The sequence below is a fragment of the Erpetoichthys calabaricus genome, chromosome 4 (assembly GCF_900747795.2).
Source record: "Erpetoichthys calabaricus chromosome 4, fErpCal1.3, whole genome shotgun sequence".
In the NCBI taxonomy this organism is placed as follows: domain Eukaryota; kingdom Metazoa; phylum Chordata; class Cladistia; order Polypteriformes; family Polypteridae; genus Erpetoichthys; species Erpetoichthys calabaricus.
Window position 1 is genome coordinate 144,349,478 of NC_041397.2, and position 17,060 is coordinate 144,366,537.

The 17,060-nt window shown below is 37.6% G+C and overlaps 1 protein-coding gene across 5 annotated transcripts in view; it reads left to right on the forward strand.

Moving 5' to 3' along the window:
- The window catches only part of epha3 (eph receptor A3), a 214,022-nt gene that overhangs the window by 157,377 nt on the left and 39,585 nt on the right, over window positions 1–17,060 (forward strand). For all 5 annotated transcript variants that reach the window (XM_028799857.2, XM_028799853.2, XM_028799854.2 and 2 more), the window contains exons 8-9: window positions 8,045–8,147; window positions 11,269–11,333. In XM_028799857.2, coding sequence (XP_028655690.1) covers window positions 8,045–8,147; window positions 11,269–11,333 — 168 coding nt within the window. The remainder of the gene's footprint in view (window positions 1–8,044; window positions 8,148–11,268; window positions 11,334–17,060) is intronic.

A 17,060-nucleotide genomic window follows, 5' to 3' on the forward strand; every position in this document is an offset into this window, starting at 1 on the left:
ACTTTGGATTAAATTGAAAAAACAAAACACAGTATCTTTGTGAATAATTTTATTTATATTTACAAAAGTAGAACAAGAAAAGGTAAAAAAGGCAACAATATGGCAGAAAGGATTTGCTTAAAAAAGCTAACAAATCCAATCTGTAATCCAGTAACCAGAAACCAAAGATAAAGCAGAAAATCCAAGAACAGTGCTCACAAAGATGAAATGTGCACAATGACACTCTGGTGGAACCATCTCCTCATCCTCACATTAAAGGGCAGAGGATGGCCACACAGTATTGATGACAATACTCTTGGGGACCCACCTAAAAAGCACAAGAAATATAGGCTAAAACATAAATACACAACACATAATAGTTTAAATGTATGTGAATCCAATAAATTAACAAAAATTACATAAAAACAAAAAACACATGATTTCCATTTCCATTTATTCACTTCTCTTCAAAGCATCTTACAAAACAGGTCCATATAGTCGAGTAAACGTCAATCTGAGGACAATTTTCACACAAGTGCCACACAACAAGTTTACAAAATTGATCATCACGAGTGAGGAGCTCTAAACCAAACAGAACAACACAACAACACAAGACTCATTACGCTTTTCTTAGCTACAAAGAACCTAGTGTTAAAACCATTCCCATTATCAATTAGACATTTCAAAGCAACAACCATTAGAATTTAAAAAGAACTAACAATAAAAGGAAAGACACATAAGGCAGGGAACAACCCCTGGACATAACATAACAATGTCAACAATGAGAGAGGTCAAAGGGGTTTGGAGGATTTGGTGATGTTACCAAATCATTCTCATCTATTTTATTGATTAGAGGCTCCTACTGTATGAACATAAAGCTAAGACAGGGTGCTTCTATCTCAGGCAGTCATTATAACTTTGTTTTTATATACTGTAGTACCTTTCACAGAGCATAATATCAGCCCCTAAACGTGAGGACATGAATAAGCTGGTTCAAAATAATCCCTCATTCTGTTATTCAAAGCAGCTTAATTCTTCTGCTCAGGCCGCTGCTCCAGCTGTAGAAGTAAAGAGGGAACTGTTCAATACTTGTAAAGCTTTTAGGCAGATGGATCAAAATGGAAACACACTATATGAAATAAAGCTTGTTAATTGTTTGGGCAGTAAATGCATTTCAAGTGTTTTATATAATACCATCATTGAATTGCATCATACGTATTACAGTTTTTTTTTCTTTTTGAAACTGTTTATCTCAATTTGAGGGCTGTGAATGTCTTATGTAGGGGAAAAAACAATCCTGAGCAGGTACACTCACGTATACATCCAGACAATCAGTCCAATCTGTTTCTTTATGATGCAAGTAAAAACTGGAGTACCTGGAGAAAGTCTATATAAACATGAGGACAAAATGCGAAGTGCCCTGGGCGGGAAAATAAACTCCAAACTCTGAAGTTGTAAGGCAGCAGTGTACCTAGGTACTGCCCTTTAATATAACCATACTTGTAAACTCGATTCATGTATCACACAGATCTTCTGTAGCCAGAGTGAGCAGTTAGAATTTCACAGCAAAGGCCCTCGTTGTATTCAGCAGAAAATTCCACTCAAACTGGACCTGTATGGGCTGCAACAAACTGCCCTCATGCACTCTCCTGGGCTTCACTGTTCCCTGTTTGGTATTAAATTCTTTAATATTCTAACATAATTGCTGTCAAAATGTCAAAAGCAGCTAGAAAAATGAAATAGGCTCACTTCAAAGTGCCTCATCCACTTCTGGCACCTCATGAAAATTTCATCCAGGCTCCTCTGAAGGGCCCTGCCAACCTCTCAGGCAGTGAACTTTGCTTACTTGCTCTGAATGGAGGAGCAGTTATGCAGATAATGAGATCCAAGGTGAGGAGAACTTTTTCTTTGCCACTTTTTGTTTTATATTGCGATGACTGCTGCCACAAATCTCTTTAGTAAAGCATCTCAAAAAGCATCAAAGGATAGACTTGTATGATGTTAATGCTTAGTTTATTAACCACCTTGTGATGGTGGTCATTGTGAAAGGCACTGATATGAAAATATCTCGTGATGGCTTTGTTGTTAAAGACATGCTAATTAGCAATGTGTCAGATTATCAGAGCGGCAGTTGCGCTAGTATCTTATTTGCTTTTTTTTTGCCTCTAAAACATTTTTTACCCATAAGGCAGTTTGGCTTAGTAGACAGGGCAATGAATGGTAAACTGCATAACAGTGGGACTCACAGCAAGTCACGTCACGTGCCAGAGAGTAAAGTACATAACTGTGTACTGTAACGTGCTTTGGGCTGGTGTTCACTTTGTAAAAACACTATAAAATAAAAATTGTTGAACATGACACTTAACCTACAGTTTACCAGACAGTTGATGTACAGTTGTTATATTGTTGTGTATCAATTGAAAAAATTGTAAAACAATCAGCTAAATGAAAACATCTTAATAGTTAATAGTTATACTTATGGCTTTTATTATTAGGGCACCATTTATATAAGAGGCTTCATTTGTTGCCTAATTTCTACACTTAATATTTCATATCTGCACCAGTGGGTGTTTTCTTTGTATTTAATACTTCAGTATGTGCTGATATTAAAATCTGGCTTGGAATGATTACTAGAAACATCTGGAAAGGACGTTACTTCCCATGAAGATATGATTGTGAGAAATTCCAATGTTTCCATATCTCTTCGGGACAAAGGGAGCACAGCTGTTAAATTAAATTCTTTTCCGTGTTTGTGTTTTTTTTTTTTTCTTTTTTTGCGATGATGCTTTTTTGGAAATGTTGAGGTGTCTTGAAAAAGTAAATGAAAACTCAGGGAAGGCACTAGATGTGTTTCTGGTTTTGGGCTCTTAAAGCATCCCAACGCACCAGCTGGGCGAGCAGCCAGGAGTTTGGGTGTTGGTTGCAAGTGAAGACAAATTGGACTGCAGAGACAGAGCAAAGCAGCAAGGCTTTTTTTAGTGAGGTGCGGGGGCTATGTAGCATTGCCACCTGTACTATGCTGTCAGTTGGATTTTTGTAAGCAGTGGTGGAATCTGTAAAGAAACATTTTTACTATATGTCATCACTCTCTTTAGGATACAAGAACTCTCTGCACTATCACATAATGTTATGAGGCATCTGTTAAGATTTATATTATTTTTTGTTTATGGTTTTATTCAAAATGACTTAGAAGTCCTAAGTGTGTAGTACATTTGTCCATATTTCAAATACTGGAGCCCTGGTTAGGGAAACTTAAGTTGTTCAAGGTTACACAATGAGTGAGAGTGCAGAAAAGTTTAATGTGCATGGATAAGTCTGACCTGAAGCAATGAACATCTGAAAAGAATTGAGTAAATTATGTTACCACAACATTCTCAATCTCTTAGCAATTCCTGAAGCAATTACAAAGACAATGAAATGTTAGATTATGTTGTAAAGACTGTTGAATATAAATCAAGAGACATTATGCTCAGACTGGATAAAGCGCTAGTGAAGTCAGATTTAGAGTACTGTGTGCTGGGCTGGTCACCCTACTACAAACAAAGGCATTGCAGCTCTAGAAGCTGTGCAGAGAAGGGCAACCAAGAGCACCCTGGGACAAAAGGGTTTGCCCTACTCTGATCTCTTTAGGAACACATCTATATTTTTAAAATTCTGATCCAACAGAATTCTTTTCATTAAAATAGTAAATAACATACTAGAGGACATCAGTGGCAATTAAGGAGAAGTGCATTTAAGATTATAGCCACAAATGACTTGTTCACACCTAGGGTTATGGAAGTATGAAATAAACTACAATATTATGTACCTGAAGTAGAACACTTGGCAAATTTTAAAAAGTATCCAAAACAGGTCAGCTATTAGCTAGGTAAATGAGCTTGATAGACCTAATCAAACCTTCTTATTTGGCTTATGTCTTGAAGCGGGTACTGAACCAACTGTTTTATGTTTTGGAATCTCACAATTAAACCAGGAGGCTGCACATACCTTTTACAATTTTCTGTCTAGGTCTATCAGACTAAATGTCACTATTCAAATTTTAACTTTTTTTTTTAAAAGTTTTCAAAGGCAAAAATTGACATTCAAATGTTAAAAGAAAGAATTCTTTGTTTTACCTTGCACTCATTTCAGCATCATGGCATGCTTTATTATACTGCAGTGTTTTTCAGATCTGTTTTTGTACATCGCTTCCAAAATTGTTCTTTTCTATGCTGAATAGGCTAACCTTTATTGTAATAAGTACAAAGGACACCCTTTCTTTTTCTTAAACATATCCCTTCATGGTACAGTTTAACTTGGATTTTTTCCCTCACTGCTCTGCTCTTTCATCTACAGTTTTACTAAGAACAGATTTTGAACCCACACTAGGAGTATCATTCTACTTCTGACCCCTGACCCACTGTTGCACCCTCTTTAATAAAACCCCTGTGTACGTCCAGTGTCCGTGTGTGTCTTCTGGTGAAGTGCGCATGCGCGGGGCACGGTGCGATGCTTCAAAGGCCGCCTGACGCGTCACACAAGACAGAGAGGGCGGGACCTATGAAATATCGTGCGGCCGATCCAATCGGATTTCTGTAAATGAGGTAAGACATAAAACAAAAGGCACGAAAAATCCAAACGGGTACTGAGACCAGCTTCCCCAAAGAGGTGGGATTAGTGTTTGTTGTTGTGCAAGTGTTCACTCTGAGGATGCCAGATTTGCGATTAAGAAGCCTGGCCCGGTAAAGTGTCAGTCGTTGAAGGGGTTTTCCTAAATATACGAATTTTCATGATATTACAATACAATGACTTTTAAAAGTAGATTTATTTTCACGCACATAAAATCCGTTCCTGGGGAGACGCCACACATACAATAATCAGCTGCAAGCCAGCACGGATTAAAATACTTGGCTAGGGAACTGCACAGTACTTTCTGGAGAGACGCCACAAGCATGATTATCAACTACACGCCACACATTACATCAGTTGCTGGGGAGAATCTGCTGATTGCCCACTGTTATGACAGAAAATTAAATGCATATTACGATATCAAAGCCAGTATTACTGTCAGAGAAAATTAGAAGATTGTGGGTTCGCTTCCCGGTTCCTCCCTGTGTGGATAGCGCTTTGTGTACTGAGAAAAGCGCTATATTAATGTAATGAATTATTATTATTATTATTACGGCGAGAGAAAATTAAAGACACACAATACAGTGACGCATATTACAGCCACATACAAGCCAGTATTACTGTAACAGAACATATTAGGGACGTACAAGCCTATATTACTGTGACTATCTACTAACAACATCCATCCATCCATTTTCCAACCCGCTGAATCCGAACACAGGGTCACAGGGGTCTGCTGGAGCCAATCCCAGCCAACACAGGGCACAAGGCAGGAACCAATCCCGGGCAGGGTGCCAACCCACCGCAGGACACACACAAACACACCCACACCCCAAGCACACACTAGGGCCAATTTAGAATCGCCAATCCACCTAACCTGCATGTCTTTGGACTGTGGGAGGAAACCGGAGCGCCCGGAGGAAACCCACGCAGACACGGTGAGAACATGCAAACTCCACACAGGGAGGACCCGGGAAGCGAACCCAGGTCTCCTAACTGCGAAGCAGCAGCGCTGCCACCGTGCCGCCCTACTAACAATATGCCACCTAAAAAAGAAGAAAAAGAAAATGAGCGTCAGAAAAACGCTAAAAGAGAAAGACTCATTAGAGCAAATAGATCTATAAAAGAAAAGGAAAATGAGCATAAAAAATGATGATAATCACTACTGTTCTAGCGCCCGTTATTGTAACGGGCTTAATGTCTAGTTAGGTTATAACTTATAACTAAGCATCCATCAAAATTGCTCATTAATGGCACTGCAAAGTAACTGCCTTTTTTATTTTCCTTTTATTATTTTAATGGATTTAAAATCACTATTTCAAGGAACATTTTAATATCAGCAGAGTTCACTTAGCTACCTGAGACAGCATTCAGTCTGTATATTAGTTGGCTGCTTACTTTACACATTGCTTAAACCAATGGTGTGTAAAAAATATAATACAGGTTAGTGAAACATATTTTTATGTGCCTGTAAAGGTGCAAAAAATACAAACAGAATTTAGTTAAGTTCTGTATGTTATTCTTTGGGCACACCGGTGAATGTTGTTTCTTGGTGCAAAGAGAATTGTGGCTGAGCTCATTTTTTACCCCATTTCACTGTGCACTTTTAATGGTATATGTTTGTCTTGACACTCATGCTTTGACCACTTGCTTCACTCTGGTGTCACACACACACAAGTATCAAATCGAATCCCACACAGCTGACCAACAATCAATGCTTCTTATATTTTATTTTAAAATTTTGCTCTGTATTGTTTTGTTAAATTAGTAGTTTCCTGATAAACCCTCAGACTTATTTTTACAGAATTTTTCAAAGTTGCCATGAGTAGAATCATTTGTTAAAAAAATATAAAGTGTAGAGAATACTTAAATATTATTACAATGCAACAAAGAGTACATTAACTTGTTTCAGTTGTTAAACAGGTGTTGACTTACAGAACTTATATAACGAAAGATTGGCAGTAACATTTTGTTTAATGGCCTTTAGGAGCATAAATAAGCACTCCTATAGTGAAAACAAATATATAATCACAATGTTTAAAAAAGTTTGAGCAACAGCAAGTGATTTGACCTGTATTTCTTTTGTGCACTATACAGTGTAGTGTTCCTGGCTACACTCTCTCTTTAATCAATGTACTTTGTGCACAAAAAGGGCTCAGTTTTTGTGAAAGGCTGTGTTTTCAAAGGTCACACTTAGTCTTTTAACTCGCAAGGAAATTTTGCTTTGTAAACACACAGCAAAAAAAAAAAAGTAGCAACATTAATAAAAGTATAAATATAAAAAAGCATGCAAAGTACACACTGCATCTGGAATGTTTAACCTAGGTTAAAATATATTCAGATATGCAATATGAATATTCTAACCTTAAAATCTTTCCTACTTCAACATCCCTTTTACTATTTTTATGGGATACCTGACAGAGATCACTATCATAATGAGCTTTAAAATGATTTTCATATATCTGTACTTGGAGCCCTGGCAGATGAAGTGTCTCAGTGATTTATAGTCCCACAATGAATCACTAACGGAATGGAAAATGGACTGGGATCCTCGTGTTTTAAAGTAGCACCTTCATATAGCATAGCCAGACAGGCAAAGGATAATGGAAATGAGCCCTGATCTTTAATTAACAACAGACAAAATGGCTATGGAAAGTTTGGAGAAGAAGTCTGGAATTTACCCTAGGACCTCAAAGGTTCTACTGCCTGGATCTGAATGATCAAGCCTTGTCTTTCGCTTTTGTTTTGAGGTGTTAGTAAGTTTTGCTGTCCTGTCATTGACTCTCTCCCTTAGTAATACACCATGACAGCTTTATCTCTTAAAATAAACAACATTTCCTGTAGTGCAAATACACGCCTCCTTTGTTAATAGGTTTGTGTATAAAGTCAAAGGCATTTTACAAGAATTGAGAAACCAAACGCTCCATAGTAGTGTACATATTTGTTTGATATTTAGAGCCCAGGAAGTGACTCAATTTGGAGCCATGCTGCCCAAGTCCGTGGCACCACACTGTGTGTCTGCTTGCTCTACAGCATGCAGACATTCCTTAGAACCTCAGTACAGACATGAAAGAAAGAGGGAAGGATTTAAAGCAATCAGAGGAGAATTTTAAAAGCCAACATTATCTTATATTGCTAAGTACTGTGTTTCTTCTGGCTTTTAGAACATCTTGGGACAGTGTTTACAGTATGAGGCAGTATAGAAATTGAAAATGTACTGTTTGATACCATCGCTTACAACAGGTGTTTTAAAATACCCTTGCATTTGCTTCGATCAATGAGCTAATCCCAAATATGTTAAATCTACAGAGCATCAGTTAAATCTTGCTTATTCTATAAACTCTAACATAAACATTTAGATATTTATCAGGTGGCTTCCTGTGACTCCAGAAGTAAAAATCATGGTTGGCTAGGAAAGCAAAATGAAAGGTAATCTTGTCTTGTCTTTTGCTTCCAGCTTTCTCCATTTCGAGTGAGAACAGTCAAGTTGTGATGATCGCCATCTCTGCTGCTGTTGCCATTATTCTCCTCACTGTGGTGGTCTACATCCTCATTGGAAGGTCAGTGTGGTTCACTGTTTTGAATTGATGCTGTTCTCTCCCCCTTTCTTAATTTAGATTTTCTTTGTCTCTTCTCTCACTGTTTTTATCTGAAATCTTCTGTTAACATAAAGTACTTTGTGATAGCATGCTGGGCATAAACATCCTGCCCACATGATGTATACTATATGACTATAGACTATTTTTTTGCGACTGATTATTTGTGCACTTCTTTGTAACATTCTGTACAGAGATTGGGATTAAACTACTGCAAAAGACTATATTTAAAATTAATTTAACTGCACTGAATGTCAGTATATGCATTAAACATTAACTGAATTTTACCGAATGCAACACACCAGAATCAATGCTGTGTCTTATTGCCATCACTATCACTAAATAATGAAGAAGAGCAGCGCACATCAGATTTTAGAACTCTTTTACCCCAGATATATACTGTAAACATGTTCAATTTTAGTGTTTGTAGAGATCCTGCTGAGTTTTAAAATATGCCTGTGTATAGTTACAATTCATTATGTTTTCATTTGTACAAATCTTAATGGTTGTGAACCGATTGTAACAATGGTAGTCATGTTAGATTAGATTAGATTAGATTAGATTAGATTAGATTAGATTAGATTAGATTAGATTAGATTAGATTAGATTAGATTAGATAAAATAAACTTTGTTAATGCCATGGGGAAATTCAGATGAATATGTTGCTTATTTATTGTATCACTCTAGCAATCTCCCGTTTTTTGTACTTTCCTGCTGTAAACAAATGTCTCTCCTGGATAATAAAAGTCTGCCTAACCTAACCTAAAAGATTAGTAGGAGGCGATGGGAAAAAAACAAGCCTGTAAAATCTGTTTATTGTCATGATTTTTTAAAATTTGCTATGCACAATCAGTGTGACATATTTATAAGACATTTCTTAAGCCCTGGGCATTGTCAGCAAGGGTGACATATGTCACAGTAGTTAGCATGACTGTTTTACTGCTCTAGGAACAAGGCCTTAGTTTCTAGCTCATTCACTGTATTCACATTTTTGGTGTGTTCATAATGTTTTTCTTAGGTACCAAGTTTCCTCACACATCACAAAGAAATACAAGTTAAATTAATTAGTGGCTCTTAGTTTGCACAATTTGAATGTGACTGGGTGTGTGTGCTTGCTTTGCACCCAATTCACTTAGGACTTGATTAAGAATAAAGACTGATGAAATTACCCACATACAGCAGGTAATAAGAAGTCTTGAGGCATCCCCACACAAACATTTAAAATCTGTGTTATATTTGTAGAGACGCAGAGGTGGATCATAGATAAAAATACAATGATCACCCTTGCACAGTTAAGTATGTTATAAATATTGTCCATGTCTGTACATGCGTGCAAGAGGTGTACACTCTCATACTACCATTGGTATTTACTGTACATACAGGAAATTTACTAACTTAACTTTAACATAGAGTCTTTCCATCGACATTTTCCATTCCAAGGAACTTTGAAAGTATAGACAGTACATTTGATTCCATATTTGTTCAATTACAGCATTGTTAGGTGAAGTAGCTTGCCCAGGGTCACACAGTGAGCCAGTAATAAAGAGGCAAGCTTTGGCTTATATTTGGATGGAAAACATTTTATTTACAGTCCAAAGCTTTAGCCAATACACCTCACTACCTATTGGAAAAAATAAAAGGATACATTTATTTAAAATGGACGACGGAGTGTTTATCTTGTAGATTTGTTCTTCCCTGTGCTATTGGTGATTTGCAGCACATTTTTTATTCCCATTCCCACCAGGTGTTACCTGACACTAGAGTATCTTGGACAGTAGAAGGTTTGTAAACAGGGTTATTCTTTTAGCTTGGCAGGATTCAAAAAAATAATTTACTAGCAAATTTATAATTTGGTTCTGGAGAACTTCAATTGAGTGCTGCATTTGAAATGGGCAGCTTCCAACACGGCTCTTTTGTCTGTTTAAAAACCTCTTCTCTGTGTGGTCCTTAGTGATTGCTTACTGCAACTTCAATGTGCACTTTGAACCCCACTCAAAAACGAAAGACTCTAGATCCACAGCTCTTTGTCTCACTTGTACTACATGTTCCTAAAATGAGATCTTTATGCCATACACACCAGTGTTTCCTCTGACAAAGTAATAGGTATGGACAGGCGCAGCCACAAGTTCCTGAGATGATCAATTCTGACACCTCCAGAGCTCCCTCCCTCTGGAGACTGGGGACAATGTGGGCCTAAAGTATAATCAGATTTCATATTTGCTGGCAAAACAAAAAAGAAAAACAATGCTGGTTCAATGATACTAGCATCTGGCTTTCATTTTTTTTTACTTGAGCTTCAATTTGAGAACTTGGCTTTTTTTTTAGTAAAGAAACCACAGGCGTGCCTTGCATTCTTTGTTACAAATAATACACGTTTTATGCTGGGCTGTTGGGGGTGGGGTGAGCAGTGGAACCATTGTAATGGGACTAGCTTCAAGTGTGCTAGAAAAGACAGGCATATGTCCCAAGAGAACTTTGAGTAGTGAGAAAAGTGCTATAGAAATGTAAAGAATTATTATTATTATTAATTTAGTTGAATCTTGTACAACATTTACAAGGAGAAGATGACTTTAATCTTATGGTCTTCATTCAATCATGCATTACACATGAGCATGACCCTTGCATACAAGCAGACAGCATGTCAGTCCATCCAAACAGTACTGTAAGATCTGTCTCCCCAAAATCACTGACCTTAGGATATGTACACAAGCACACATAACACTTTATAGAACTATAATTAATCAGAGATTGAGGAGGCTTGAGTGAACCTTACATACAGTATGCTATGAACTGTGCCAGTCTGCCACCAGCAATAACCCTGTCTGCATACTCTGTCACTATCCTGTGTGTTATTACAGAAGACATGCCAGTGGAAGCAAAGTGTGTCCAATATATGAAAAGCAATGCATGATCCAGTGGTAATTCTTGGCCAGCAGATAGGTGGCAGAGTTAGTGAGGAAAGGAGCCAAGGTGACATCTCTGTCTTTTGTCCATCCATACAACTACTGGGATGAGGGACTGTGTGCTGTTAACCTACAGGGGGTGAGTGCTCATTAACCTGATTTGATCTTTGTGTTTTCTGCAGGTTTTGTGGACACAACAAGTCAAAAGAGAGTGAAGAGAAAAGATTGAATTTTGGAAATGGTCACTGTAAGTTTTAATGCATGTGCCATGAGAAACCTGAACCACTACACATTACAGCTTCCTTCTGCTGAGAGTCCTTTCACAAAGCCAATATTTTTGTTATTGTATAAACTTTAGTTAATGAAGATTCACACACTTTACTGATAGTCCTTCCACCACAATCTAGGATCAGGTCTTACCATGACATTCTCTTGACTTCCAGCTCATAAGGTGTAATCGGGTTAATGTCCCACTCTCCCTTTACTATTTTCACTTACTTTACCCAAAAAGGAGCAATATGTAGGTCGTAGATATAATTAAAAGTTAGCTTTTTGTTGAAACTCTAATGTCTTGGATGGCACCCTAAATTGTACATCTATCTCAGTGTTTAATAAATGCTAATGGTAGATCTGTACACCAACACATACACATTTATACATCATCCTGTGCAGAGAACTGGGTGCTCTATTAATTTAATTTGTGGTGATAGGATTGATTATAATAATAGTGGGTTAAAAAATTGTATTTACCTTCCGTGCTTCTGAATTCTCAGTAAAGGAGGGCCATAACAGGTTTAGATGAGAGAGATTCTGTTTTTGCTTATAAGCTCAGACCTTCAGAAGACATTTGATAGAAACTGGCAGTGGGATTCCACAAGGGTCCACTAAGGTTGATGCTTGTTTTTTTGACAGAAATGTAACAAATCCATCAGTTTATTTTGGATATGACACAAAACTAGGAGAATTATCAATTATCGCTAAGCCACTAAAATCATTCTAGGCAAACTTGGATACAATTCAGAAATGGACAAATTAATACTGTATATACAGTATCTCACAAAAGTAAGTACACCCCTCACATTTTTGTAAATATTTTATTATATCTTTTCATGGGACAACACTGAAGATATGACACTTTGATACACTGCAAAGTAGTCAGTGTACAGCTTGTATAACAGTGTAAATTTGCTGTCCCTCAAAATAACTCAACACACAGCCATTAATGTCTAAACCGCTGGCAACAAAAGTGAGTACACCCCTAAGTGAAAAATGTCCAAATTGTGCCCAAAGTGTCATTATTTTGTGTGGCCACCATTATTTTCCAGCACTCTTGGGCATGGAGCTCACTAGAGCTTAACAGGTTGCCACTGGAATCCTCTTCCACTTGTCTATGACAACATTACAGAGCTGGTGGATGTTTGAGGATCCCCCACAGATGCTCAATAGGGTTTAGGTCTGGAGACATGCTTTCCAGTCCAGCACCTTTACCCTCAGTTTCTTTAGCAAGGCAGTAGTCGTCTTGGAGGTGTGTTTGGGGTCGTTATCATGTTGGAATGCTGCCCTGCGGCCCAGTTTCCGAAGGGAGGAGATCATGCTCTGCTTCAGTATGTCACAGTACATGTTGGCATTCATGGTTCCCTCAATGATCTGTAGCTCCCCAGTGCCAGCAGCACTCATGCAGCCCCAAACCATGACACTCCCACCACCATGCTTGACTGTAGGCATGACATACTGTACTTGTCTTTGTACTCCTCACCTGGTTGCCGCCACACACACTTGACACCATCTGAACCAAATAAGTTTATCTTGGTCTCATCAGACCACAGGACATGGTTCCAGTAATCCATGTCCTTAGTCTGCTTGTCTTCAGCAAACTGTTTGCAAGCTTTCTTGTGCATCATCTTTAGAAGAGGCTTCCTTCTAGGATGACAGCCATGCAGACCAATTTGATGCAGTGTGCGGCGTATGGTCTGAACACTGACAAGCTGATCCCCCCACCCCTTCAACCTCTGCAGCAATGCTGGCAGCACTCATACGTCTATTTTCAAAGACAACCTCTGGATATGACGCTGAGCACGTGCACTCAACTTCTTTGGTCAACCATGCCTTTTCTGAGTGAAACCTGTCTGTTAAACTGCTGTATGGTCTTGGCCACCGTGCTCCAGCTCACTTTCAGGGCGTTGACAATCTTCTTATAGCCGAGGCCATCTTTATGTAGAGCAACAATTCTTTTTTTCAGATCCTCAGAAAGTTCTTTGCCATGAGGTGCCATGTTGAACTTCCAGTGACCAGTATGAGAGAGTGTGAGAGCGATAACACCAAATTTAACACGCCTGCTCCCCATTCACACCTGAGACCTTGTAACACTAATCAGTCACATGACACCACAGAGGGAAAATGGCTAATTGGGCACAATTTGGATATTTTTCACTTAGGGCTGTACTCACTTTTGTTGCCAGCGGTTTAGACATTAATGGCTGTGTGTTGAGTTATGTTAAGGGGACAGCAAATTTACACTGTTACACAAACTGTACACTGACTACTTTACATTGTATCAAAGTGTCATATCTTCAGTGTTGTCCTATGAAAAGGTATAACAAAATTTACAAAAATGTGAGGAGTGTAAGTATATAGGAAGTTCATTCCCTTACTTTATTAAGTAGCTTGTTTTATTAGTGACTTTTTGGGGAGGTAACGCCAATCCCAACAGAATCAGGTTGAAGGCAACAACCAACCCTGAATGATGTCAGTGCATTGCATTTTTCTATAATGTGAATCAATTTGGCACATGTCAAAGAGATAACAGGCTTTCAAGCATTTCTAAAAAAGTACAATTTTATCATAGATGTTTGTTTAATATCTATTTTGATTCTTATCAGCAAAATCATATTTGTACAAAGTGTGTGTTGTCTTTCGATTTTATAACATATTCTACACTCTGAGCTAGTCTAATATATAGGAATAAATTGATTTGCTGTATTTAAGGCAGAAATTGAGCAGTACACAATTTCAACTATAAAGATTGTTGACCAGGTTGGCCACACTCTCTGTTTGCACAGTTCATTAGCATACATGGTACCATGTTACTTTTCTAACTTCCAGATTAGGTTTAATCCGTAAAAGTTAGCTCTAAATGGTAGATGCTGTCTAGACCTTAATTGAAGGACCATCTGAAGTTTATGGCTTGAAAGACCTCTGTAAACGATATTTCCCTGTTATTGCCATGGTTACACACTGTAATATTTTTTCATTCTGGCTCGATGAGAGCAGCTCACAGCAGGCATTAAGAAATATATCACTTTCGATCTTCCTCATAGATTCCATTGAAAGTTTTACTCTTGGCTAGCACTTACAGACTTAAAAAAATTGCCATGTTTTCTCTCTCCTGTAACATTATTATAAACTAAATGTGCTACCCTTCTAAGACGGGTTCAAATCTAACCAATCAACCTAGATGATTTCTGATTTCTGCCCATCCAGCAGTTACTCTCTGTTGGACATGTTCAGCATTTGGAAAGTATGCAGAAATAAAATGCATTGCATTTTTCATTTCAACAGCTGATGCATCACAAACATTAGTACTGCTTTTACAAATCCCATACCTAATAGCCACTAACAGAGACATAGTAACCAGATGAACACATAGATGAACAGACAGACACACACACATGGTCACTTGTCCTTTTATTAAAGTGGAAAATAAGAAAACAGTAAAAGTTTTAATGACAGAAAATAGTAAAATTGATAACAGATAACAAAGGTATGAACTACATGTTCTATGATGCAGGGGCAGCTGTAACATTAAAGCCCTATCAAAATGGTGCTTTTACAATATATTATTTTTCTTCATTCTGTACACCAAACATAAGGAATATGCGCTACAGGCAGTGTGCCTGTCTCGTAGCTAAGGTATTGCACATGTACAATCACAAAGCTAACATATAAGAGCACACTAAAATGCAACTTTGAATTCACATTGTGAATTTATGTAGAATTATGTATTCTTATAAACATATATATTAAAATCAGGCCATTAAAGTAGCAAAATATTAAGTGAATAGAAAACTTTGAATATATTAAGATGTGCACAGAATTTCAGTCTGCACATACTGCATCTGTTGTTGGTTTTATTCTTGAAGAGGGTTACTGCAATGTTATCCTCCCCAAACCACCAAAATAAATAAGCAGGATAACATTTGCCAAGATACAGAAATTGCAGAGCACTCTTTACTTAACAGAAAGCTGCAAGCAGATTAATAAAAGTCAACATTTCTTTCATATTTTGTGAATTAAGGAATATGCTACAAATAAAAAATTTTTTCAAAACCTCCACTTTTTTAGGGTTTAAATTGTTTTGTTTTCTGTCAGTGTCCCTCAATGCTATCCTTACATGCACTCAGTTTCTGTACTTGTATGATTTATTGTACAAGATATTTAATCTGTCATAAATTACATGTGGATATCCGTTTAGCAGAAGTCTGTTTAAAAAACTACATTTAATTTGATTCTGTTTGGCACAGTGGTATACTGTATTGTTTAGCAATGCTGGTTCACAGCTCCAGAAAACTGGGTTTGATTCCCAGGCAGGTCTGTGTCAGCGGGTGTTCACTGGATGCTTTGCTGAACACAACACAAACCTCTCAAAGCCATGCCAGATAGGTTGACTCAAAACTGACCCTGTGTGAGTGACAGGCCCTACACTGTAATTTAAAGAAGCCTTATCCAGAGTTGGTTACTGCCTTAAACTTGGTGCTGCTGAGGTTCTGCATCCCTGTAGATACTATATACAATGGAAAAAGGAGCAATTCAAATTGGATAAATTAGATTTTTTTTATCCATTGTTAACTCCACTGCTAGAAATGAGGCCATCTTGTCTAACTGACTGCCTACGATACCAGTATGTTGTACAAGATATTCTGTTACTGCTTTTTCTATTACTGATGCACAGTACAAAAAGTTTAAAAATGGAAACACTTGAGGAATTGCATTCTTTTCTTGTGAGTAGGAATAGTGTCCTCTACATTAGGGGCAGGTTAGGCACTGCCCCCAGAAGCAGAATAACGTTGTTTTACAAAAATGTAATAAGTAATAAACTCATCTCAGCTTTGACTGATGAGGAGGTACAGCACCAAGTTATTTGGAGAAGACTGAGCAAGTACATTGACCCTACATGAAAGTAGGAAAAAGATGAAGATGATGAAGAAGAAGAAAATGACTACCGTATATACTCGCGTATAAGTCGGGTCTTGAACCCCAAAAAATCAATCATAAAATCAGACCCGACTTATGTGCCTGTTCAAAAATACCACACTTAATTTTTTTTTTTTTAACAACTTCTTGCCTCCTCCAATTTCACAAAAGTTTCTCAGGCGTATCAAAGTTTGTTGCAGCAGCGCAGTAACCAAATTCTTTTTCTATTTCAACGACGTTTAATTTAAAACCAGCTTCATATTTTCTTCTGGTCAAACGCTCCATTGTAGATAAGGGATGCTCTTTAGATAAAGGTGTATGAGGGTGTAAGATACAAAAAACACAAAAAGGTGCAAACGTCGCTTCGGAATAATTCAAGTATTACCGTGTGGTCACGTAGGCATAATACATAGAAAAAAAGGCAGTGTGCTCCGTGGTTACTCTCTCAGGTGGGCATTAGTATATTATAATCTCTTGGACCAATAGCGTGAGTTTTCCGCATTCGACTTATACAACCAACATTATAAAATACCAGAAATTATACATTAAAATCAACTCCTGACTTATTCGTGGGAGAACTTATCCACGAGTATATACTGAACATCAAAATTTAAATTCTGTCTTGTTATACAGGATTACTGTAAGCCAGGCAATCACGAAACAGACATATGCAGGCCGAAATTGAGTAACACAAGAGGGATCTATACAGAACCTAATATACTGCACATCTATTCATTTTCTGAACGTGTTTTTCCATTACAGTGTTTTAGAGAGGTGAAGCCTA